Raw genomic sequence first — 26,687 nt, 5'->3', positions numbered from 1 at the left:
GTATCTGCAACAGCATTTTACAAGGCACAACCTGTAATTGAGTTCGTATGTGAAGTTTTGGATTTCAAAAGTATTGAAGAACAACAGAAACCTCTGACAGATTCCCAAAGGGTTAAGTTTACCAAAGAAATTAAAGGTAAGGAAGTTGAAGGAAACAAACATGATTGTCTGTGTGGAACAAATATTGAGAGTTTCAGAAGGCTACTTTATAGTAAATTGTCTTCAATTGTGCAGTAGAATGTGGTTGGTTGTTAATGAATTGGTCATTCAGATTGGAAGGAATTTAAACTAGGACTCTAAGGAGATCAACATTCTTGCTGTCGACCAAACTGGTTTTGATTGATGCATATTTTAAATGGACTTGATTTCCCCCAAGATTTGTAATTCCTGTGGGCTTCTGCATGTATGAATGTTATGACCCAGTTCTATAAAAGCATATTTAGTTTTCATTCCTGCTTAAGCATGTGTGGAGGGCTTTGTTTTGAAACATTATTAAGGCACAACAGCTGGGCTCCTTCCCTGCTGGCAGGAAGCAAAAGGAGAGTGCTCCAGGTGGTGTCTCCAGGCAGTGTCCAAATGTGGTCATTGCCTGTTGGTGTGGATTGGGGCCTACTTAAAGTGCCAGGCGCTAGTAAAGGATCAGTGAGCCCCAGCAGCCCAACACACTCAAGTTATTTAGTGATTATCTTTCGCTCAGCTTACATTAAGCTGAACATTACATTTTTTCCCTGGACTACAGGAAAAAAAAAAGTGGACATTGAGTCCTTGTATATTGGTGGGAACCAGGTGGAGAGGCTGGCTGTATTCAAGTTTCTGGGTGTTACTATCGAGCAGGGTATGACCTGGAACGCTAATACCATTGCTCTGGTAAAGAAGGCCCAGCAGCGACTTTATTTCCTCAGACTTTTAAAGAAGAACAATTTGAGTGAGAGACTGCTGGTGTCTATCGAGGCAGCATAGAGAGCATTCTTACATACTGTATCTGTGCTTGGTTTGCCAGTTGCACAGTCACCGACAGGAAAATGCTCCAGAAGGTCATAACCACAGTTCAAAAGATTATTGGTCATCCTCTCCCATCTTTGGACGAACTATATAGCTCCCATTGTCTCAAAAAAGCAAACAACATTTTACAGGATTCATCTCATCCTGGATATAGTCTGTTTGCACGGTTGCCTTCAGGCAAGAGATACAGAACTGTCAGGGAACAGCCACCTGTCCCGCTGAGGGGAACGAAGGGTCCGTTAGCATATAGAGAGCCTCAATGCCAATTGAGCAGCAGCACCTCTTCCAGCGGGGAAAGCCGCCACACCTGCAGTGGGGAGGAGAGAGGAGGAACCAGCCTGGCGGGGAGAGGGCTTAGGGATGCCACTGAGAGCCCCAGCGCCTCTTCTAGTCAGGAGCCACAAACAGGGAGCCTGGCGGGGAGAGGGCTTGGGGATGTTGCTGAGATCCTGCGCTCACCTCGCCCAGCTAGTCAGGAGGGAGATATGCCATTTCCGGCACCCCAGTTGCGCAGAGGGGTGAAACACAAGGAGGGTAGGAGGAGACTTGGGGTGCCGAAGTTCTTATGCTGGGGGAGAAGCGGGAAGGGGCCACTCCTGGATTCTGCCAGCGACTGAGACAGACATGCTTTTTGTAGCTCTGCACTGTAAATAGTTTGCACAATAAAACTGCAAAAGACTGTTTGGGCTCCTGCTCTGTTACTCGTGAGGCACCATCACGCGAACCTTACAAGAACAATTAAATCAAGAACGAATAGACTAAAAAATAGTTTTTTATCCAAGAGCTATAACTATTTTAAATGCTGTAATCAAATGATATCATCTTTGGGGAGTCGTGATGGATGGTATGTATGTGTATGTGTGGTTGTAAATGTATAAATGTATAAATGCGTATATGTGGCTGTAAATGTGGGATGGCATTCAATTACGTACAGTGACAATAAAGTATCTATCTAAAATTAACGCAAGTCATTAATTTGGAAATAAGATAATCATATTGTTAAAATGTAGTTAATGTTTATTTAAATAAAGTCTCCTGAAATGCATGCTTTGGTTTTTTTTTAAAAAAAGGTATTTCAAATGGAACAATTTCTCCTATTAATTTTCGAATATGTACTAGTAAATTTTCTAGGAAAAAAAACTGAGTTCTTATGCTCCTAAATCATTAGGTCTGAAGGTGGAAATCACTCACTGCGGGCAAATGAAGAGAAAATACCGAGTATGCAATGTTACCAGACGACCAGCAAGTCACCAAACGTAATATTTGCTTTTTTTTTGGCAATTACTTTAGAGTTGTTATTTCCTCTGGACTTATTTCATGCAGCACCTTCCTTCATGCTCATTGACTATAAACCTTCCATGGATATATGACAAGATCGAGAACTTGAAGAAGTTACTTTGAGTTGGTGACATCCCTTGTTAAATATTGCCTCTTCTAATGCCAGAAAAAGCAGCTTCCTTGAGGCTTTGCATGTCCCTTTGGTTCCAAACTCTTCTAGGCTGATTTAATTTTGCTCCTTCAGGTTTTATTCTGATGTTGGAAGCTTGTGTAAATCTTCTTTCAGATATTCAGTGAAAAACATGGTAGGAGCTTCGATTATAACTGTTATTCAAAGAGGCCGAATACATTATCTGGGTAGTGTTTTCTGATTTAAGGATAATTACAACTGCTGTGATTTATCTTCAAAGAGTGATTGAAACTGTTAGAAACATAACAAGGTTTGACTGTGGCCAATGAACCTATGTAGCCTGTAGAAACAGTGACAGTGCCTTTTGTGGCTTCCTTTAGGCCCTTAGTCTCTGGGAGCTGAAAAAGGCAAAGCGTTTTAAGTATTATGACTATATAGTGTCTGGAAGCTGATGTGAGCCCCTGTGAAGTTGCATTGTGGGACAGTTTGTGAAATCACTAACTTGCATTCCTCTCCTCACATTTGACTTTCCATAGATTCCCGCTTCAGCAAGAGAGTGGACAGACCGTTGAATGCACTGTAGCTCAATATTTTAAAGATAGGCACAAGCTGGTTTTACGATACCCTCATCTTCCATGTTTACAAGTTGGACAGGAGCAGAAACACACATATCTCCCTCTAGAGGCAAGTCATTGCTTTTCTGTGTAGGAGGGTCGGCCTTACTCCATATTTCTAACAGGGTTCCCCCCTCCCCATTGTTGGAAGTGGTTTAGTTGAAAGGTTGATATATTTTTATTTATTTAAAGTATGTTAACCCTGCTCTTTAGCCAAAGAAGACTTTCAGATCAGGCTTACAGTGGAAAAAGGCATCACACACACATACACTGAATTGGGAGGAAGGAGGAAATATCTAAGCTTACATACAAGTTCTTAGTTACAAGTTCTTTAATGGCCAGCTGGAGTAGAAAAAGCTGTTTCCTATTGGCTGCTATTTCCGTCCATATTAGGGGGGGAATAAAACCAATGCCAGAAGTGCTTATAGAGCCTATTCAGCGGAAAGTTGCTTCCTTTATCCAGACCAGCTCTGATCTTACGGCATTGGCCAAGTGAAGGGGTAGTCTCGATGGGGGTATTGGGTGTGCAGTGGCCTCTTATTCCCTCAAATGACCTGGTGTGGTGCATGGTTGTAAACACCTAGAAGATAATGGGACTCTGTTTTGCTTTTTGGGGATTGCTCCGCATGAAGGCACAATGTACAGGTATGTTTTGGGGTTGTTTGTTTAGATCTGATTTATCTGAGGCCCAATCACATGTTTGTTGGTACTGCCAAAGGTTTGAACTTGACCAGTTCCTTCAATGGGATATCATTCAAATCCCAATGTAGTAACAGTTTCTAACATCCTCATATCGCTGTCTATCTTGTTAGTTTTAAGGTTCCATAAGATTCTTTGCTATTTTACAGAGTAGTATGTCTATTCCCCTGGATATTTTTTAAAAAAACTAATTTGTGTTTGGTCTTTGTACAGGTATGCAACATAGTGGCAGGACAGAGGTGTATAAAGAAGCTGACAGACAATCAAACTTCCACTATGATAAGAGCAACTGCTAGATCAGCACCTGACCGTCAAGAAGAGATTAGTAAACTGGTGAGTCCTCTTCCACTTTCTCTGTCCCTGGAATTGGTGTATAGCTTGACCATATAACACCAGTCCTGAAAGACCTTCATTGGCTCCCAGTACGTTTCTGAGCACAATTCAGAGCGTTTGTGCTGACCTTTGAAGCCCTAAACGGCCTCGGCCCAGTATACCAGAAGGAGCGTCTCCACCCCCATCGCTCAGCCCGGATACTGAGGTCCAGCTCCGAGGGGCCTTCTGGCAGTTCCCTCACTGCGAGAAGTGTGGTTACAGGGAGCCAGGCATAGGACCTTTTCAGTAGTGGCACCCGCCCTGTGGAATGCCTTCCCACCAGATGTCAAGGAAATAAACAATTATCTGACTTTTAGAAGACATCTGAAGGCAGCCCTGTTTAGGGAAGTTTTTTATGCTTGATCTTTTATTGTGATTTTAATATCCTGTTGGGAGCCGCCCAGAGTGACTGGGGAGGCCTGGCCAGATGGGTGGGGCATAAGTAAAAAATAATAATAATTGTATAATGGTGTGCAAAAAGGAAGCACAGATTCTGGTCTTAGCATAAATCATCTATGTCTGGTGCATTTACTAAACACAACACTGCCTCCCAGGTTTGGACTTTCAAAGAGCTGGATAACTTTTTAGCAAACAGAGAGGAATATGGTAGAAAAGGGGAGACTTGTAAGAGGGGCTGAAGGCCAGGGAACAATAAGTGATGAAAAACAGACTGTCCTTCAGTCTCAGTTCTCAGAAACTGCTCATTCCCGCTCCGTTTTCTGAGCCATATCTGGACAAATTCAATGTTTTGAATTGTGTTGTAATGAAGGATTTGTCTCATCATTGGTTTATCTTTCGTTTCTAGATGCGAAGTGCAAGTTTTAATACTGACCCTTTTGTTCGTGAATTTGGAATAATGGTGAAAGATGAAATGACGGATGTGACTGGGCGGGTCCTACAGCCTCCTTCAATTCTCTATGGAGGCAGGGTATGTAAACCAAGATCCTGTGGGATCTGCATTGATCACCCCCCCCCCCCGGTTTGCATGTAAGGACATTGAATAATGGTTAGTGCGGTACTTTGCCACAGTTTCAGATTTTACTGTGTGTGGCTTTCAGATGCTGCTGTGTGAATACTCTGAGTATGTACAGGAGGGTGGGTTACTCTCTTGCCCCCCCCCCCTATTTTATTTCTTCCCAATGGAGAGGTTTCAGTGTGGGGAATCTTTTGCACATACTTTTCTCTTTGAGTTGTTCCAGTGATACCGTAGACGATCTTGCAATCTCAAATGGTGCCCTTTAGCATTTGGCAGAGAAAAATATGTATTGTCAATAGATGCTGTTACCCTGACAGTCTTTTCCACTGATGTTACCAATATAGCTCATGCCTGATTGTACATGTAGTTCGTTGTGTGCAGGGAAAAGGATACAGAGATCGGAAGTCATGGTTTATTCTGGGTCTGGGATGCATTTACTCCTGGCCAAGGGGGAGCCTGATCAAGATGTCTTGGTGTACTGTGGAAGACTTTCTTTTTTAATGGTCTCCCCAGAATGTAGAGGCTTGCTATTTTGATACTGAGGTATTTAAAGCCATTGCAGCACAGAGCTATTTCGTGCAGTAAACCACTCACTACTATGTTTTCTCTCTCTTTCTAGAACAAAGCAATAGCTACACCAGTTCAAGGGGTTTGGGATATGAGGAACAAACAGTTTCACACTGGAATTGAAATCAAGGTCTGGGCAATTGCTTGCTTTGCTCCACAGCGCCAGTGCACTGAAGTCCACCTTAAGTAAGTTTGTTAGAGATCGAAGTCGTGTTCAGGTAGTGATTTTTAATGCATTCTCGTAGCTTCTGAAAGTATTAAGCAGGGGTAGGCAACCTAAGGCCCGTGGGCCGGATGCGGCCTAATCGCATTCCCAATCCGGCCCACGGACAGTCCGGGAATCAGCGTGTTTTTACATGAGTAGAATGTGTGCTTTTATTTAAAATGCATCTCTGGGTTATTTGTGGGGCATAGAAATTCGTTCATTTCAACCCCAAAAATATAGTCCGTCCCACCACGTTCTGAGGGACGGTGGATCAGCCCACAGCTGAAAAAGGTTGCTGACCCCTGGTATTAAGCATGTCATTAGTTTCCTGAACATAACGGCAGAATTATGCTCTCCTTCAGAAATGTGAGAAATACAACTAATACAATTGAGGTACTGTACTGGGGAGAAGATATCTCTTACAAATAAATATTCATTTACTTATTGGCAACTAAAAAATTGTCTAGTAGCACCTTAGAGACCAACTACAGTGGTGCCCCGCTAGACGAATGCCTCGCTAGACTAAAAACTTGCTAGACGAAAGGCATTCGCTAGCGAAAGGCTGTCTCGCAAGACGAATTTTCCTATGGGCTTGCCTTGCAAGACGAAAAGAATTCCCCCCCCTGTCAAACCGGTATTCTCCCGTTGGTGCTTCGCAAGACGAAAAATTCGCTATACGACAGCACTCGCAGAACGAATTATTTTCGTCTTGTGAGGCACCACTGTAAAATTGTTCTGGGTATAAGCTTTCATGTGCATGCACACTTCTTCAGATACGTATGAATCTGAAGAAGTGTGCATGCACATGAAAGCTTATACCTAGAACAAACTTAGTTGGTCTCTAAGGTGCTACTGGATAATAATAATAATAATAATAATAATAATAATAATAATAATAATAATAATAATAATAATTTCGACTGTGTCAGACCAACACGGCTACCACCTGAATCTAAATTTATTGGCAGGTAATAATTTTTTAATGTCTTGAATGTAAATAAGCACTATTTGTGTTGTGCCTTATCTATACCAGGGGTTGGTATAGATGTTGTTTGCCTCCCATCAACCTCAGCCAGCATGGGCAGCAGTCAGGGATGCTGGGAGTTGCTCTGCAGATGTTGCTGGACTAGCACAAGTTCCTCACCCTTGATCTCTAGCATAATGAGTTAGAATAATTAATTAGAAATGTTGCATACTTTTAAGGCTAGTTGGTTGACTTTGGCTAGTGTGGAATGGGAACTACAAAAATGTAAAGACTGCACCTAGGCACCATAATTTGGAAATGACTTCTACTGACTTCAGGGCTATAACTTCCTTAAAGTGTTTGGAAATGGATTTTTCTCCTGCTTTTGAAACTGTAAGGTTCCATGTACTTTCGTAAATAAATACTAGTTTTATTTATAAACCACTCCAAAATTACTACTGATAATAAACTGTCAGGAGAGTTTTGATCCCTGAAACTTGAAGTGCGTGTTCGTATTTGGGAATATAGACACTGCTTATTTCCTTGGAGTGTATGTGCTGCTGCTTGCATGTAGGAGTGTAGCTGTTTTGTGAAGGAAAGGAATTGGCATGAATCTGCTTGGCAGCAGTATATAGGCCTGAGCGTGTTTAGAGGAATCCCCAAGGATGGAAATAGAAGAGTTCTATAATCAGAAATACGGAAATTGCAGACACTCAAGTGTCGCTCAAGCCAACGAGGCTATATTGGTTTTAATGAGTGTCAAGTGCTGTTTCCATTCCTTTAAATGTGTGCCTTGATTCATTTTTATTCTTAGGTCCTTCACAGAACAACTGAGGAAGATATCAAGAGATGCAGGAATGCCCATCCAGGGTCAGCCCTGTTTCTGTAAATATGCCCAGGGAGCAGATAGCGTGGAACCAATGTTCCGACATCTAAAAAACACTTATGCCGGATTACAGCTCGTAGTAGTCATTCTGCCAGGAAAAACTCCAGTTTATGGTCAGTATATAGGGGTTACATTTGACTTACCTATTTAAATTTATGCAATGTGGGTACACTCTAACCCTTAGCAGTTATTCTGAAAACCTTTAACTGTTGTTATTCCTCCCTTTTATTGCCTTGGCATTTCATAGTGTTCTAGATGTTTCTGTACAGATTTCCTTTAATGCAGTAGCATACTGTTCTCAGAGGAACTGCCTGATCTAGGTCTCTGGTGTGCAGTGCAAGATTGACTGTTTGGCTTTGCACTTTTTTCTGAAGCAGTATGATAAGCATCAGGGGAAGAAAGCTTTGTGTTTATCTTGGCTGTGAGTCCTGGAAGAGCTGCTCCCTGTCTTGCAGGCCTTTTCACACCTGGCCGGGGAAGGTGGGGGCCTGGCTGACTCCAGCTTCAATAACTTAGGCTGCTAAACAGACTCTTGAACTGAGGAATTGTTTAGGGTTTTATTTTATGGGGTTTTGTTGCTGCTGTAGTTGATATTAATCTTTATTTTTAGATCATCTTATGATTAAGTCATGTGGAAATGGTTCAATTTGGTTGTGTGCTTTTTGATGTGTTTTGCTTGTTGTTTATGACTAATTTTTGTTATCTTTGCAAGTATGTATTTTTTATGTTGTAAGCCTCCTTGAGCATGGATTTAAGTCTGGAAAGGCGGCATACAAATAAGTGTGTATGTGTATGTGGTATTTCACTTCTGTGTATATGCTGCTGAGCAGCCTTTTTGACAAGATCACCTGTAAGCACCAGAAGGCCATTCTATAAACATTGTCAGAGACCTGCCTAATCATTATTTTGAAAGGTGAATAACAGCAATAGGCATACATGCTCATTAGTATACAATAATTCTTTGAAATGAAACCCTCAGCATTATTTTAATCACATCCCATTTCATAGACTAATATATGTTATTTTACACATACCCCTTTTCCACAGAAGGTTGATAACATGGTGCATTTTATGGTTATACACAAGGCTTGTTTGTTTGTTGTAAGTGTTTACAGTATATACCATCCCAGGGTGGCTTGCAAAAAAAGAGAAAAATGCAGCAAAACTGGTGAAGTAACAGACAAAGAGGCATCTGTAAAGTAGTAAGATAGGAAAATAAAGATGTCTTTACCTGGTGTTGAAATATAATGATTGTACGCTATAGGTGAGCCTCTTTGGGGAGAACATCCAGAATCGGAGCACCATCATTACTGAGAAGCCCCCCTCACCCCAGGAGCCCCCCCCCAAAAAAAAACTTGCATCGGATGACATGGACATCTGTAGAAAACACTCTGGTCTTCCTGATTTTAATGTATGGTTACTTTCATATTGAGAGGTAGTCTGATGATCTCCTGTGCCAGAGTGACTTGAATGGATCTCTCTTTCACTTGGCAGCTGAGGTGAAGCGTGTTGGTGATACTGTGCTCGGCATGGCCACACAGTGTGTGCAGATGAAAAATGTGCAGAGAACGACGCCACAGACACTTTCCAATCTATGCTTAAAGATCAATGTCAAACTGGGAGGAGTAAATAACATTTTACTGCCTCAGGGAAGGTAAGGGGTTTCCTGTTTGTAAACAATTGAGTAAAAGTAGACAGTTTATAAATGTGCACATCCATTGCATCCTAATTTTTTGAGAAATAGCTATATTCAGTGCAGCATAGTTTTTTGTCCTGTAGGACTGCTTTAAAAAAAAGTTTATTTCCATGGCTAGATTTTAATTAACATATTATAGTGAGACTAAAAACCTGAAATCTGATACACATAATGCTTGATTAGTTCTGTAGCTGGAGGAGAAAGAGAGAGAGAGAGAGAGCGCAAAATGAAATTGCCTTGTTCATTGAATCCTGATGGCAGGATAAAACAAATGAAAAATAATACATAGTTTAGACTTGAAATAAATTTGCATCTTGTTGCATTGTGCTTGAGGGATTGCTAAGAGTTGCATTTGTGATAAACATGCTAGGGTTGGGTGTGTCGCAGTCTGAAATAGTGGGGGGTGGGGTGGGGGAGTAAAAATAAATAAACTGGGCACACATCTTTAGAGGATGCAAAAATAAATCCTAACTATAGTAAGCATATATATCTGGTAAAGCCCCAAAGAGTGACTAAATGGGAAATGCCATTTTAAAGTTTGTCTATGTTTGTTTTTCACTAATTAAGAAAAACATGCATTTGTGAACCAAAGTGTAAGTCCCTTTTGTAAAGATAAGCAATCTTTTCTCCTTTGCCAGGTTTAAAACGGGGAGCAGCTATTGAATGACAGGTCAATCAGTGTTGGGTGTGTGTAAAGGGTGTACATTGCACCCACATGTATTATTGGCATGAGTCTACAAATCTTGGTTGGCCTCAGTAGTTGCCCCACCCCAAATTGAGGAAAGGGCAGGTCTTGCCCCTGACATCATGCCAGAGGCACTTGGAAGCAGTCCAAATTCTTGCCACTTTGGAGTGCCTTTAGAAGCTTAGCGCAAAGCCATTTCCCATTCTGCCTGTTTGGTAATGCCACTGTGGAACAAGAAAAGGTGGGCTTACCATACTGACTGTTAACTTACTATGTGACTATTCAGTATCATTATTTTTTATTATTATCTAGGCCTCCAGTATTTCAGCAACCTGTAATTTTCCTGGGTGCAGATGTCACTCATCCACCAGCTGGAGATGGGAAAAAACCATCCATTGCTGCTGTGAGTAAACTGTGTATCGGTCACATCAAACATATCCCCCCCTACATACAGTGTTTTTCAGTAGTTGCATTAGCAAGGGAGCAGTTCCTTTTTCATGTACATCCCAGTGGACCAAAGTACTGTGGTGCTGTCTTCTTTGTTCGGTCGGGGGCAGGTTCTTTGAAGGTTTCATCCTGGAGCTGAAACAAGACCCCTTCTTTCCCATGCATTTGTAGTGAGTGGCTGTAGACTCCGGGCCTGTTCCCTTCTGCTGGCTTAATCATATTTAGAAGGGGTTTCTGTTTTCAAGCCCAGGTAGTGAGAAATGAAGAATAATGACAGCAGTAGTCAATGCTTAGTCTGCTCCTGGTTCATTGTTCCTTCAATGAAAGGGAGCCCAAGCAGGACTCACAAATATGTCTTTTTTCTTGTCCCATGCAAATGATTCAGGTGAAGATGCAAGGTGAGACAATAGTGCCTTGAGGTTCAGTATCACATCCTTTGGTTGGTCACAGTGGGTTCTTTAAACCTGGATGTAAATTAGTGGCCGGCCCTCATAGTCGACTTAAGGATGTGACAAGCTCGTTGGGCTGGTACATGTACCTACCGGTACTTCATGAAGCCCCCTTAAATATCATATCACTCAGATAGGTTTCTTTGCATTCAATGCGTCATAATAGTATTACAGTTGCCTAAGTCCCCCAATTCTGGTATTTTTTTGAAAGGAAGAAAGAGGCGCGCTTTCTCCATACCACACAAATTTAATACACATCTATCCTGTCTTCCCTGTTGACACTGTTAAGCTTCAGGATAGTTGCAGAGCCTCTGTTTCTTCTAGGCATAGAAAACCACAATCTGCATTTTTTGGGGGGTGGGGGGTGGGAACCATGCTGCTGGACAAACATCTGCCTCCCTCCTTGTAAGGAGAGGGTGGCAACTACACAGGAAAGCCTAGCAGACTGGTTGGAAGTTTACTTCAGTAAAATGTCACCTTTAGAACGATTAAATATCTTGGAAGATTTGCTTGAAAAAGGGATATGAGGTAACTCCTGTTTCAACCCCATATTCTTAGACGAACCAGCTCATTAAAACAACTCTCTTGTTCTCCCAACAGGTTGTAGGTAGTATGGATGCCCACCCTAATCGATACTGTGCCACTGTGAGAGTCCAGCAGCACCGCCAAGAGATCATCCAAGACTTGGCTGCCATGGTCAGGGAGCTGCTCATTCAGTTCTACAAATCAACCCGATTCAAACCAACTCGGATTATTTTCTACAGAGATGGTGTTTCTGAGGGGCAATTCCAACAGGTTATCTTCCCCCCACATACGCTTTTGAGTTTTACATTTTGTTGTGTTCTTGGTATAGCATTGTTTTAGGAAGGGTTGTATAGATGGCGTTTATTCATGCATGGTTATTTCTTACATTTGTGTTTCCACCCTTCTTTGAAGGACTTTGGAGGTAGCTCCTTCCCCTCACAATACCTTTGTGAGGTAGATTAGGCTGAGCAAGTGTGGTAGGTCCAAGGTTGTTGTCCAACACTCCATCAAAATGGTGGTATCATGTTGTGCTTTGAAGAAGGGAAGAAGTGGCAGAAGTCCCCATCCATAATTCTGCCTGGTGTGAGCTGATAGAAGAGCCCCCTCCCTTTATTCTGCAGAAGACAACATGAGTCTCCCACTGCTTGTTTCTTCTCCTCTCTGGCAAGAGCCAGGGACTCGAGAGAGGGCGGGGGGGGGGGGGCTTGGTGCAAACCACACATAATGGCTGGCCACTGAGCCAAGGCATCTTGATCCCAGGCACACCTATTTGTATATGTGCTGCCGAAGCGAGCACAGGCACACCTATTTGTAAGAATAAAAGTCATTGAGTGCCCCAGGACAAAAATCTTGAAATTATAGTAGGATCAGTCCTTAATGGAGCTATTTGAATACGTAAAACCAGCAAATTGTGTTCATTCAGCTTTATGTGTGTGGCAATTAAAAAAAATAATAATAAGATGATGATGATGATGATGAAGAAGAAGAAGAAGAAGAATAAGAAGGGGTTGAGAAGGTGTGGGGTTCCAGGAAAAATGACTTTGGCATTCCCACCCACCATTGAATCCAATGGGTTTTGCCTATTTTGGCTTTAGGCACAATCCCCAGAATTTGACCCCCTCGTAAGTTGTGGGCCTACTGTATTCTTGTTGTAGCTATGATGGTATCTCTCTGGGGTTTGTATATGTATAGGAAAGCTATTTTAAAGCTGGGTTCTCAAAATTAGTTTGGTAGGGTACCCCAAACGCTTGTATAAATGCTGCAATTGGACAGAAAGGGGCTGGAGGAATTTGCACATGAGAAGGGCGCATGCAAGGCCCGTGCCCTCGCTCTCTATTCATAAACCTTTCATTTCAGTGTTGTCTGAACCTTAGATTTAAAAGTCTATATGTGGCTGATTAACACCACTGGAAAATGTGGTGTTTGCCAAATGCAGCAGCATGCCTGGACCTATATGGGTTTTTATTATAATGTTGATCTTCCTCCAAGTTCTCAACAATCTCGTTTAATCTCATTAAGTGAAGAATGTAGGATAGGTCTTAAGATCACCTGTTTTGCTGCAGGGGAAATACCTGAAGCAAGCTCTGAAAATGTAAACAGTCAGATTTTTTAAAAAGTGCATTTTCCTACTAGTGCCTTATGTGTTTGTGACATTTCAGAATGTTACATTTCCTGCACCCCCCTCTTTTTTCCTGTAGGTCCTCCATCATGAATTGCTGGCTATCAGAGAAGCATGTATTAAGCTAGAAAAAGACTACCAGCCTGGAATTACATTCATTGTTGTGCAGAAAAGGCATCACACCAGACTCTTCTGTACAGACAAAAATGAAAGGGTGGGTATCACATTTTGTAAAGAGGCTGACAATAAGCAACAGCCTGCGGGTGTTGAAATAAGTAGCACAGCCCCATCCAGCAGAAGCCTATCGCAAAATAGAAACGGTCACCAACCATTTATACTGTAGCATCTAAACAACCTTTTAAGCAAATGCACATTTGCTTGCTCCTTTATTGCATCTTCATAGTACGGACGAGAAGAAACACAAGCTTAAGTCTCATTATTTTTTGTTTGCACAGGTTGGGAAAAGTGGAAACATTCCAGCAGGTACAACAGTGGACACAAAAATCACCCACCCTTCGGAGTTTGACTTCTATCTGTGTAGTCATGCTGGTATTCAGGTATATTCTTAATGTGTCATCTCATTCTGTAGACCAACCGTGTTATGACTTCTGTCTCATGTGCGTTTTAGCTGTGTGTGTCCTAGATTTATTATTTATTCTTCCTTGTACCACATACCCTTAGTGTGGCAGCCCCTGTGCTCTGGAACTCCCTGCCTATTGATATTAGGCCGGTGCTTTCACTGTGTACTGTTTTAGATGCCTGATGAAAACCTCTGTTTCAGCAAGCCTGTCCAGATGCATTATTGAGTTACATTTGTTTTAAATGTTTTATTTTAAAACCATTGTTTTATGTATGTTTGTTTTTAATTGGTTTGTATATTTTAGTTATATTTCATATATAATTGAATGTTTGCACCACTTGGAGATTTTTATTTTATTTTTAGTAAGTGGTTTATAAAATTTCAAAATAAATAAACTGTATATCATACTAGAATAAATTTAAAATTATCCCTGGAAAAAATAGGGGTTCATGAAATCCTTAGGAATTATAAAAAGAAACATTTTTAAAAAAGAAATCTTGAAGGGATTCCATGTTACCATAGCAGCTGTTTTGTGACTAGTGCTTCCAGCACTCTTTCAAAATCAAAATTCCAAAATGTGCCCACTGGTCCAAAAAGCTTGGGGGCAACCCCTGAACTAGCAGTTCTGAATTGGTACACTCTCCAAAAGTGGGATGAACCAAGTTATCTTCACTTAATCTTTTTCTTATAGCCCAGCATGTGTCAAACCTCTTTTGAGCTTCCTCTGTCTTGGGCACCTCTCTGTGTACAACAACAACAATAGGTTTGTACTAAGATTGGCCTGGTTCTCATTTAACACTAAGCCATGGCTTGTTTTAACAAACCACAAGTTAACCTAGAAATATCCCAAAGACGATCAAGCAAACCATGGCTTGGTTCTCCACAGCCTGGTTTGTTTTCCAGCTGCTCTTGCCTTGTGCCTTTGTAACTTGGTGATGGCCTGGGGTGAGGTGGCCAAACTCTGGTTATGAAAGTGTTCCAGGTTTGCACCTAACATGCTATAGCTAAAACAAACCAAGATTTGTTAGCCAACAACAAAGCATGGCTTTTCAGATTGTGAGTTGTTGGCAATAAACAAATCATAGTTAAGCTTCTGGGGCAGGGTTTGAATGAAACCCATAGGTTCCTTCAAATGAAAGGAATTATTTTATTTTATTTTAGTTTATTTATTTTATTTATTTAATATTTATTCATAGGATAGCTTACAGAAATTCAATGTGGTATGTTCAGTGCATTTAGGTCTTGGCTAGAGGAAGGAGAAAACCTCTTCTTCTTTGTGCTCTTTTCAGGGGACAAGCAGGCCATCTCATTACCACGTTCTCTGGGATGACAATCGTTTCTCTTCAGATGAGCTTCAAATCCTTACCTACCAACTGTGTCATACATATGTACGCTGTACTCGTTCTGTTTCAATCCCTGCACCAGCATACTATGCACACCTGGTTGCCTTCAGAGCCAGGTATCATCTGGTGGATAAAGAACATGATAGGTGAGTAACTTGATTGGGACTGATGAAAATGGGCAGTGTGCAAGTCTGTGTGTAGATTGCCCGAAGGCTGTATAATTTGTTTCTCCTAGCTCCATTGAAAGTATTTTCTAGCTCACTTTCTTGTGATTAGTAATAACAACGAATCACAATTTTTATGTAGAGACATTCAAATTGTCATTCATCGTTATTAAAATGTATTCATTTATTGCTTTTCTTCCCAAAGGCCCATGAAGCAGTGAACAACAGATTAAAATAAAAATTAGATAACCATAAAATAAATCCAGATAAAAATCCATCAATATAGGAAGATAATTGTATCTTCAAACAACCATGGCTAGGATAGTAGGATGGTATTGAGAATAGATAATCAAATGACAGTGTGATCCTATACATAGCTTTCCAGAAGTAAGTACCAATGAGTAACTGAAACTTTTTAAAGGGGTTATATTATTGTGTGTGTGGATGTGTATCTGTCCTTACATCTTTGATTTCTGGGTCCTTTCACAATCAAACCTTGTTACGGTTTTGGGATGTCTCACGTTTACCAGTATTCCTACAGCAGATGTACCAGACCAAGAACCATTTTGTTTAGCATAGTGAACTGGAGCTGACTGGAGATTTTTGATTCTCTCTAGTTGGAGTTGCCTGTAATTTTCCCTTAATCAGGGAAAATTACAAGGAAAACTACCAGGAAAACATATTGTGTGGGGTGGGGGAGAGCTAAAATATCGGGTTGGCCCGTAACAAAAATAATGTACCTTCTGTACTCAGTTACTTGGTAGCAAGGGTAGAGTAACACCTTCCTGTTCTGGGAAACCAAAATAAAAAGGGTGTATTCCCATATCCCAGCACCATGTTGATGCATGTGAGGATGTATGAAAAGCTCACCTGTCCTGGCTTCTAGTTTGCAGTAGGCTACCTGCATTCATACGATGCCTTGAATTCTTCCCTCACCACCCGCTAGGAGCTGAGGGACCTAGGTTTCTTGGCCATAGGCGTCACATCTCCAGAGTTTGGGTTAATAATGGGCCCTAAGTGTGCTAGATTTCTTGTGGAGTGCATGCTTTTTAATTTTTAAAAGATGCTCTGATACGGACTGAATACACTGTTTAGAAACATCAGAATTGCCTTAAGTGGAAAATTATTTCAGGGTAGATAAATAAAGTGAGTTTTGTCTTTCCTCTCTCTCCCCCTCTCTTATCTTCTAGTGCCGAAGGGAGTCATACGTCTGGTCAGAGCAATGGCAGAGATCATCAAGCACTTGCAAAAGCCGTTCAGGTTCATCAAGATACATTGCGCACCATGTACTTCGCTTGACATGTTGCAGTGCTTTAAGTAACTCAGTTCCAAGTTGGATTCACAGGAGACCAGCTGCACTTAGACCAACAGTTGCCCCAGCTACAGCGACAGCCAGCAATGAGTGATGCATCATAATTTTATTAGGTTTTAATTTTTAGTATTGTTTTTTCATTTGTGAGGAAGCCTTCCGTCCGGAATTTCAGACTTGATTGCAAACTGCAGACCTGTACAAAATTGCACAGCTATTAGAAGTTTGGATTTGCCAAAATCAGAAGCTGCTTGTCAGGAAGAAAGGAACAAAAAAGAAAGAAATCAAAACCCACCTCTTGTAACTAAATCTAGAGCTGTGATCTCAGGGCTAAAAACAACACTTTTCATTTAGTTATGCCTTTCTACAGATATACTTGTTTGTAACTAATCTGAAAATACCCAATTAAGATCAGGCTTAATGGGTTGGTGAAAAACCTATGAATTTTGCTTTTATTCATGAAAAGAAAATGAAGTGCTAATTCGGTGCCATTTAAATCCTCAGTCATTTTGGATGCATTCACAAATGGTTTAGTATTGAGATGCAAAAGGGGAGAATCCTGGTTTGCCCCTTGCTGTCTTCTAGATGAACAGTCTGTGGGGGTCTATGGGCAAAAAAGTATTTTTTGAAGTTAGTTCTTGAATGTCTCTCATTGTGCCGTTTTAAGTTTTTTGTAGAATGAATAATGGAATTATTTCAGGAAGAAAAAGGAGTTTATTATACATTTTATTAGGTCCATTGAAAGATTAGCAAAGCGTGCCATTAAAAATGTATTTTTTTTCCTTTAAAAAAATCCATTTTGATTACTAATCATGGAGTTTGTCCTATAGGACTGTGACACTTACTTTTCCAAAGCTTTTCTAAAGAATACGGGTCTGTGGTGATACAGTACAATCTTTTTCACTGTTATGTTTGAATTAATGTAAAAATTATATATGTTCACAGTATTAACATGATAGACTAGATACTATTTATTTTTATTTACTAAGGAGTGATCAGCTCAACATATTTCTGTTAACATATCATAAATTCAGGAATGCTTTGGATTTGAGATGAGAAGTTTATCATGGGGACACTAGTGATTTGGGTTGGAATGCACCAACTGTAGCTTTTTCAAGTTCTCTATTCATTTCAACAGGCCTTGTGTGTGATGCTTCACCCACATCTCTTTGAAATGAATAGAGGATGGGCTGTAGCAATGCTTGGTGTATTGCAGCTTTCAAAAGCAGGAATATGCAACTGACTTAACGAGGCAGGGTTGAGAGATTTACCTGGTGTATATATCGTTTTATTTAGCTTATATTTAGAAGGGCTTGCTGAGCTCATCCAGCTCAGTAGATCTAACACTCGGTAGTTTAGGCATGAAGGAACAGTTCTTGATTCATTCAAGCACAAAAAAAATTGCTTTCCTGTTCGATCATCTGAGACAGAGAAGTGAAAGGAAAGAGATCTGGTGTGTACTTGGGCAGCGAAGTGTCAACTGTTTTGCGTAACATGAATAGAAAGAGGTGGGGGAGGTTTGCCGTTTTCTTTGGAGGAGCATTAATTCAAACAGACCTACTTAAAATAAAAGCTTCTGTACATTTGCACAAGATTCATATAGGTGACTAACGACAAACACCATTGCACTAATGATGGCAACAGGAACACTACTAAGATACTGTCGAAGAAATTCCAGGAAATTTCCCTCCTAATCTGACCTTGCTGGAGTTTACAAAAAGAAAGAAAAGAGCTAAACACATCAAGTCAGTGTTAAGTACTTTTTTATGCTTGTAAGACCATCTTAAGATTCATTAGGATTTGTTTTACTTTCTCTTCTGAACAGCAGAACAGCTGCTTTGCAAGATTTGTTCCCATTTCTCTATTCAAGAAGTGGGGGAAATGGGATCAGGCTGTGCTAAGGTTGTTACGGTATTATATAGAACTGATAGTTGATGCCTGGGCAACAGAGTGCTCAATTTTTTTGTTGCCTATTGAATTTTAGGAGTCTAATTTATGCTGTACATCAGTTAAAGTCTGCAACTAGTAAGGAGTGCCTCATAATGCCAAACAGATCTGCTGAAACAACAGACAGGCTTTTGAGGCATGACTATGTCATGTTTTCTTTTGTTTAAAGTGTGTGAGTGTGTGTGTGTGTGTGTGTGTGTGTGTGTGTGTTAAAATTCTGGACACTGCAGTTCCAGCAGCTTGATTGTTTTAAGAAAAACAGGACCCAGTCAGGGTCTCTGTCATCCTGCTGTGAAAAGCAGATTGCAACATCTCCTCCTTGAATTTATAGCATCTTACCTTTTTCTTCATGGATTTGCTGCACTTTTCCAGCTTGCGTTAGGGAAGCGATTGAAATGTGAAGAGATATTTGGGTTTCACCACTGTTCAGTTGGTGAACGAGCTGGTTCTAAAAGCTGATCTGCTTTTGAAGTTCTGTCCTAGGCTGGCACTTAAGGTGGCAGTAATTCATTATTTCCTTGTTTCTCTGTCATCTTGAAACTACATCAGGCAGAAAGAGGTGGGCCAAGATGGTAGAATTTTCCTTGTCTTCCTATCCAGAACTGGGTGGTCAAGTCACTGCAAAGAGCTCTTTCCCACAGCTGCTGTTAACTAGCAACGAGCTAAAATAGTAGCGGCTATCTTCTAGGTGCTAGCTGGCAGTCACTTAGTTCTTTTCATTTGTTCCATTTCCATTATCTTCAATGAATCAGCACTCTCAGACTGCAGACGCATGTCCACAATTGTTGCCTGGGCTTGTGTAGACCCTTCTCCAAAGAATTAATGTTGTCACTGGCATGTGCAGCAATTTCATGTGAGTATCTACCTGTGTAGAAGGAATATGGTCGTTTCGTGAAAGTTAGATATCGTTGTGTGGCAGAAAGTATAAATGCATGTTGTTTTCTTTCTTTTAATCTTGTATACTGTATTTTTTTTTAAAGCCTTTTTTCCTTTCTCGTTGTTAGATGCATGGTGAACTAGTGTCTAGCAAGATTCAGCATCGGGGGGAGGGGTTGTAAAGCTTGTTTTTGAACAATTGACAATGCACTTTGAAAAGATAGGGCACTCTGATTATGCACAGGAACTGCTTTTTATAATATATGCATAAACCAAAACTCCAATTTGAAACAAAGAATACGTCTTTCTACACAGCTGTTTACTACAATGACTCTTGAAAGCACAGCAATATCTCAGGTGAATGATTTCATACACTTTTATCCAAAATATTCTCCATGAGAACAAAGGAGAATAGTTTACAAAAAAACTGAGGGGAGTCCAGGGTTGTGTCATATACCTGGAAGTGCTTTTAAATTTTATCTACTTATTGTTGGAATAAATTTGTAATAAAAACTGGTTCTGTTAGGAATTTGGCTTTTTTCCTTTTTTAAAAAGTTGCTCCTTTTTCACATGCAGAGAAAACTGGGTCTGATTGACCTCCGTAATTGTTTTTTTTTAAAAAATGGCATCAGCACTCAGTTGTAGCCGAACAGATGTTGCAGAGTTGCATTGCCTGTAAATGCTGCAATCCTTTCTCAAACTTCACCTGTAAGGATTAGACTCTGCTGGATGTGTATCTGTGCTAGGGATGGGGAACATACAACCTGTTGGATTGTATAAATGCTGTTGGAATACAGTTCCCATCAGACCCAGCTAGCTGGACAATGGTCGGGGAGGATGGGAATTGTGGCCCTTCAGATGTTGTTGGACTGCAGGTTCCCCTCACTTCTCTTATCTGTGCTATTGCCTGTTTGATGCTTATAAATTCCTGTAAAGTCTCAAAAAAGAAGAACAAGGGGCCTGACATCTCAGCCCTAGCAAAACCAGTTGCTTTGCTGTCAATTTCATGTTGCCAAGTAAGGGACCTCCTATTGTAGGAAGCTTTGAGGGGTGGTGGAAACGCCCTGTAGAATTCAAGTGTACAAGTTTCCTATTTTTATTTGTTTTTGTTTGCTTTATAATTTTAGCAGTATTGGGATGTAAAAAAGAAAAAAGCAGCAACCAGTGGAATTGCTTCTGTTTCAGAGCGCAAACCAATGAACCAGCAATGATAACTGAAGCCATTTTATTTGAAAAAGCAAAACACACTATAATTGGTCTCTTGTGCCTTTTAAAAAAATATGCATTCTTGATGCAGAGAACATGGATGCCTTCTGGAGCATATGAGGATTGGCATTGTTGCCCATTGCTTGCTCAGAGGTTGTCGGCCGGAGATAAATAACAAAGGGAGTGAGAGACAGAGACAGCCATGGCCACATCTCCCCACACCACATTTTGGAGTTGTTACTGACATTAGATCATGTATTGGGCCCAGCCAAGTTCTTTTCCTCTCCTCCTCAGCTTTGAGTCTTGAGCACAGGCACAATCAAGCCCCTGCCTAGTTTTCATTACTGTTCTGATGCTGACTTGATTGGGATATGCAACACAATTGAAGCTGTGTTGTTGAATTTTATTGTAACAATGGCTAGAGCACTGGAATAATTCACACCTAAAAACTTGCCAAGGGGTGTGTGTGTGTGTGTGTGTTGCTAGTCTTGACTTGTAAGGACATATTGTGTGGCTGCATGTGGCGACTTCAAGTTGAGCTGTGATGGGTTTGTTCAGGGGAGATGGGAATTCTCACAACGTCCTCTCTCCTATTCCTCCTCACCTTTGCACATGCTGGAGATTACCTGTGTTATTTTGAGTTGCTTCTGCCTGTAACTAAAATGCCGATAACATGTAGCAGTCAGGTAGGTAAAAAAGATTGCATAAGTTAGGAGGAGCCAGCGTAGTTAGTGCCTTCTGCGTGTTGTTGGACTCTAGCTCCCAGCCAGTATAACCAGGAGTCTGAGATGATGGGAGCTCAACAACATCTGAAGCATCATGTTGACTTTTGTGACATAGGCTATGGCAGCATCTTAATAGTTCCAAGTTCTTGGAGATAGTTCTATGAGTCTTCACTCTTTCTGATCTAGGTTGTTGGATATGGGATTGGCTTAAACATTAATATGGACTCTTGGGTCGCCTACCAACCTGACATATATATTTGTCCAAGGCCACCACCCTGTGAGCCGAAAAACAGTTATCGGAAACAGGTGGGATTGGAAGTATCCAGTTATATGCAAGTACACAATAGGAGCGCCAAGCCTTATCTCTTGAAGTCAGTGTAGTCTCTCCCCACCCCCTTGAGAAATGAACTAGATCTTATTGCTTAGCAACGCTTCACAATGTCCCATCTTCAGTTCTGGGGGATAGTTGGAAGCTGCCTTATTACCAGACCAGGCGGATCAGTAGTCCATCTAGCTCATTATCACCGAGTCTGGAACAGCTTTTCAGGGTCTCAGGTCTTTCACGTCACCTGTGACCGCTGACACTTTGGGACGAGATTTTGGTCCTTTGCTTTAGGGGTTGTAGGTAGAAATCTTGCCACATGTGATATAACCCAGAGAACAACTCCTGTGACATTACTTAAGCCATAAGGTCTTTCTGCCTAAGGAAAAGAATGTAAACGTTGTCACTAGTAGGTAGCAGTTGTAGATTAAAGTTTTGTGTTCTAATTACAATTCGTTTCTCCAAAAGCAGTTGTTTTTGTTTGGGAGCTTTGTTCATTTCGAAATGGCACTGGCAAAGATCCATGCAGTATGAGACCATGCATTATATCTTTCTTTTGCATTTGTAGTCACTGACAATTTGCTTCTAAAGGCATCCAGGCCATCATTTCTAGGAAAAACTCAACCAGGATGTAATTGCACTGATTTTATTTTTTTTATTTTTTTTACTGTAATGGGTTTTCTGTTTGCATCTGCTGTAGCTATTGGAACAATACTGTACATAGCGTTAGGATGAGACAAGGGAGAAATTGTCACATTCATTGTTGTATTTCTAGAGTGAGTGTTTGATTTTACAGTATTAAGAGAGGAACATTAAGGCTCATATTTAGTTTCTGCATTTTATCCATTTGTATGTAGCCAACAAATCCTTGAAGGACAGTTTGCTAAATTTGCTTTGTATATTTTAGTGAAGTTTTGTCTGCTTTCACTCCATAGCTTCATTTTTTTTGTCCCTTTCCAAAATGCACTTTGCTTGCAAAATATGTAACCCCCCCCCCCCCCGATTTTATGCACTGGTATAATCAGTTATACATAGCTCTCTGCTCTGCAGTTTTATCACTGCCTTTTTGACCAGTTGGCCATGCTGTCTGGTTACAAAGAATGCAGATTGGGAGATTGTGCCAAGCAAAATGACTGATGGAGAACCTTAGCATCTGATTCATTTGGCTGTTCTAACGTGGCTTTGGGCTCAGCCAAACTGTTGCAGTGGCTATGTGAAACCATTGGACAGAGGGCAAAACGTGGCTTGGGCTTCATTCTGTGCTGTAGGGCTGCTTATCTGATTGAACTTTTCTCACTCAACCTTGTATGAATTTTCCATACTAATTAAACAGGCAGCCCTGTTTGTGACGTTCTTTCAGCCCTCCCACCCCATGTTAAGCCTGTTGGCGTGCTGTGTACCTGACTCTACCCTACTTAAATGACTCTTCTTTTCATGATGATCCCTGAAGTATTGTCATAGAATAAAAACGGCATGGCCAGATTGCAGCAGAGGACTCTTCAACTAGTAAACTGGTACAGTTTAAAGACTACCTCCTTCATACTTTGAAAGAGATTAGAATGTCCCATCCCCACTTTTTTGAGATATGATTTAACATTACTGAGAGTAGCCAAAATTCACCAAATGACCCGAGTCGCTATGAACTTATTGGCTTCTAATATGAGAAGCTAAGTGTCATACGGGGTCTTACAGCATCCTTTATCAGAACAAGCGGTCTGGATAGAACCCACAGGATGCTGTCTACTTTGCAAAGAGCAAAGAAAGTGGTTGTTGTTAATGAAATTGACATGGCTTGAAGGATTGCAGTGATATCATGGACGGGTCCACTTTTACCCTGTATTTGCACCCTCCCCAACTGTTTGAATGCCTTAGGTGTAGGAACATGTGTGTGCTTGTCCAAGATCTAAAAACCTACCCCCTTCTCCCTTTAAATGGCAGGCCCTTATTCCATATCATGGGCTAATGTTAATATTCCCTTATTGCTTCAGTTGAGGTTTGCTTCTTTTGCATATGAGGGCTTGCCATTTTAAAACACAAGTCCCAATTCTCCCGTGCATACTAATTATGAATCCAGATGTGCGCAGATATGTAAAATAATATATAAAGGTCTCTTGTTTTAACAGAGGGTGACATGAAGGTGCTTTAAACTTATTTTGAACCTAGGATGACATTATGTGTTGAATATTTTTGAGATTCTATTTAGGTATTTTTTCTTCAAACTTCAAGATGCTATTTTTCCCTACACAAGTCACTAACTTATATAAACTCTAAATGTGCAAATATATATATATATATTCTTGAATGTTTTATATTATGAGTGTGTTCTGTTTCATGGTATGAGAATTTGGTCACACCCAAGATCTTGAAGTGAGTGCAAATAAGGTGCTTTTATCTCAAACTAAACTGTAGAAAGCTGTCTTGTAATCATAATATTATTCTGATGAGCAAATTCATTGTGCTCATTTATACATACACATATTCTTATCAAGATTGTCACTGGATATTTCATAGGGCTGTTATCCATAAATCACTTACTTTGACTATTGATAGTTAATGCAAATCATCATAAGGTTCATCGTTCAGGAGAGTTAACAGTGCTTGTACTATTCAATATTCATGAAATTTACTTTCTGGGATGAGTCATGTTCACCAGTAGTTAGCAAACAGATCTGTTCATAATTTCCCCCATCCTTTGAAGCCTGAGATCCATAGAGCTATGTAAATCCCTCGGGGATTGTGTTTGAGCAACAGACCCTGCTGTCCCGTATCACAGTTTGTGCTTGAATGTTCCCTGGAGTTTCAAAAGTGGGTTGTCATGTGGCAAAAGGAAGATGGCAGTTCAAATAGCACAATCTCAGAGCCTACTTGGGTGTGTGGCACTAGGTGTGGAATGTAGGAGGCTACCTTAAACTGGTCAGACCATTGGTCTACTTAGTTCAGTATTGTCTGTCTAGGCTGATTAGCAGCAGCTCTGCAGGGTTTTCTAGGAGGAGTCCACCAATTCTATTTAGTGATGCTAGGAACTGAACCAGGCATTTTTTTTTTGCATGCAAAATGTGTGGTCAGCCACTGAGATGTATCCCTTCCCTTAGGTATTTTGGATTGTAGCCTACACCAGTGGGTTTTTTTTTAATACAGTGACTCACAACTCCGATTTTATTTGGTGTGGTGACCCATAAATTTATTGCCACAAGCGTCATTGATATGCCAACGAAACGAAAAGCTGCAGAAGGCATTCATACCATTTAAAGGTTACTAACAATATTTATTTTGGGCTTACTTATAAAGCCTGTGACCCATTTGCACAGGCTTTGTGACTCTTGTGGTTCATGACCCATAAGTTGGGAAACACTGGCTTGCACAGTGAAGCCTATTTCTTTCTCTGCCCCTTCTCCACCCCCATCTGAAGCTGGTGGAGTTCCTGAAGGCATCTGAGCCACCAGGAAACAGGATACTGGTGTCGATGGACCTTTTGCATGTTGCCAAACCATGGTTTTAAGAGAACCAGCATGGCATCTGTACTGACCCTAAATTACAAGAGGGCTTAACCTTAGGGAAGAAGGGTGCTACTGCTAAATTGCCAGAGACTGATGTTATTTGCCCCTTTATTTTCAACCACTTAAGGCTGAGAGAAGTGTTCATAAGGCTTTATGACCCTGAGGGCTAGAGACTTCTAACTAGGATTATGATTTAAGTTACTGAAAACCTGCTGAAATCTGCTGAAGCTACCAAATTGTCAAACGGGAACTATCCTACTTTAAATACTACTTTACAATGCAAAAAACAACAACACCCCCTGCCTTTCCCGTCATCTGTTCAAAATCTGGCAGAACTCCATAAAGAGCACAAGGGTGTAGTAACTTTTATCCCACAATAAGGATATCCTTAAAAGAGTGAGCTTGTTGCTTGAGATATGTGACACTTTGATTCTCAGTCTGGAAGAGAAGAACAATTTTGCTGCTGCCTCTAGAGTGAGCCAGAGATCTCCAAATTCACAGCAGCCTTTTCTCAAGATTACAACCAGGGGAAAAATACTTCTTGGGGAAAGAATTTGGGCCCGTTGCTCTCCTTTAAAAACAAAAAAACCTACCTCTGATTACGATGAGATGGCAGCATTGCGGGAACCTTTTCGGTTCTTTTTAAGAGGCAAAAGGATATGGGGAGAAAGACTGCATAGTAACGTTACATTCCTTACCTCCCATTTTCTACCGAGTCCATTGCACAAACTGTTGGTAATGCCATGCTTTCCTCAGGATGTGTGCTGACTCTGAAGCTTTTTCTTCTTCATCCCCCCACCCCCCCGTGTGCTGCCAAAGCCACAGGGTCCTTGCTTCATACAAGTTTTTTTTAGGTGTACTGTACATCTTGAACACCAACTTATCATAGAGTTGGAGTTGGGGTAGGCTGTGCTCCTTTGCCGAGTGTGCCCCCACATGGTCAACCTAGACTTGCCACTCGGTTTCTAGCAAGTGATTATTATGACCAATGGCTATTAATCCGTAATAGTAAAATGGACTGAGAGGGTTTTGCACCATGAAGTGGGAAGTAGGAAGTTAGGATGGTCAGGGTTTATGGTGTAATCTGATCTTAAAAGCTTTGGCACACTTCAGATTTAACTGACACCTGGGATTAATTTTAACCTGTAGTTTAGTTTAAGCAGTTGTAGTATATTTTATTTACTAACGTTTCTTGGATCCAGACTTAAGTTACTTCACTGAAATCAACGGGACTTAACCCAGTATTGAGATCCAGTATGGTGTCGTGGGTTAAGAGTATCGGACTAGGACCTGGGAGACCAGGGTTCAAATCCCCACTCAGCCATGAAGCTAACTGGGTGACCTTGGGCCAGTCACGGTCTTCTCTCAGCCTAACCTACCTCACAGGGTTGCTGTAGGGATTAAAGGTGGTGAACCAGGCACACCTCCTTGGGTAAAAAGACGGGACATAAATGCAGTAATGAATAGTAATAATAACTTGGCGGTGGCACCCAAGTTCAGCTAACTTGGGTCTGGATCCTACCCGCTGAGAGAATAATTGTCTCGAAACATCACTATTGTACATATTTCATTTGCCAAGAAGGAAGAAACAAAATACATTGTTGG

At 40.9% G+C, this 26,687-nt stretch overlaps 1 protein-coding gene across 3 annotated transcripts in view; it reads left to right on the top strand.

Annotated features, from left to right (window-relative positions):
* AGO2 (argonaute RISC catalytic component 2) overlaps positions 1-19,861 on the top strand; it is a 38,456-nt gene extending 18,595 nt beyond the window's left edge. For all 3 annotated transcript variants that reach the window (XM_033155902.1, XM_033155901.1, XM_033155903.1), the window contains exons 6-19: positions 2-136; positions 2,171-2,258; positions 2,947-3,094; positions 3,937-4,056; positions 4,901-5,023; positions 5,691-5,824; positions 7,622-7,806; positions 9,188-9,347; positions 10,387-10,477; positions 11,571-11,765; positions 13,193-13,327; positions 13,569-13,670; positions 14,983-15,182; positions 16,391-19,861. In XM_033155902.1, the coding sequence (XP_033011793.1) occupies positions 2-136; positions 2,171-2,258; positions 2,947-3,094; positions 3,937-4,056; positions 4,901-5,023; positions 5,691-5,824; positions 7,622-7,806; positions 9,188-9,347; positions 10,387-10,477; positions 11,571-11,765; positions 13,193-13,327; positions 13,569-13,670; positions 14,983-15,182; positions 16,391-16,499 (1,925 nt within the window). In that variant the 3' untranslated portion in view covers positions 16,500-19,861. The remainder of the gene's footprint in view (position 1; positions 137-2,170; positions 2,259-2,946; positions 3,095-3,936; positions 4,057-4,900; positions 5,024-5,690; positions 5,825-7,621; positions 7,807-9,187; positions 9,348-10,386; positions 10,478-11,570; positions 11,766-13,192; positions 13,328-13,568; positions 13,671-14,982; positions 15,183-16,390) is intronic.
* Positions 19,862-26,687: the final 6,826 nt, after the last annotated feature.

This window comes from Lacerta agilis, chromosome 7 (genome assembly GCF_009819535.1).
Source record: "Lacerta agilis isolate rLacAgi1 chromosome 7, rLacAgi1.pri, whole genome shotgun sequence".
NCBI lineage: Eukaryota > Metazoa > Chordata > Lepidosauria > Squamata > Lacertidae > Lacerta > Lacerta agilis.
This window is presented reverse-complemented; position numbering and strand designations above follow the sequence as displayed.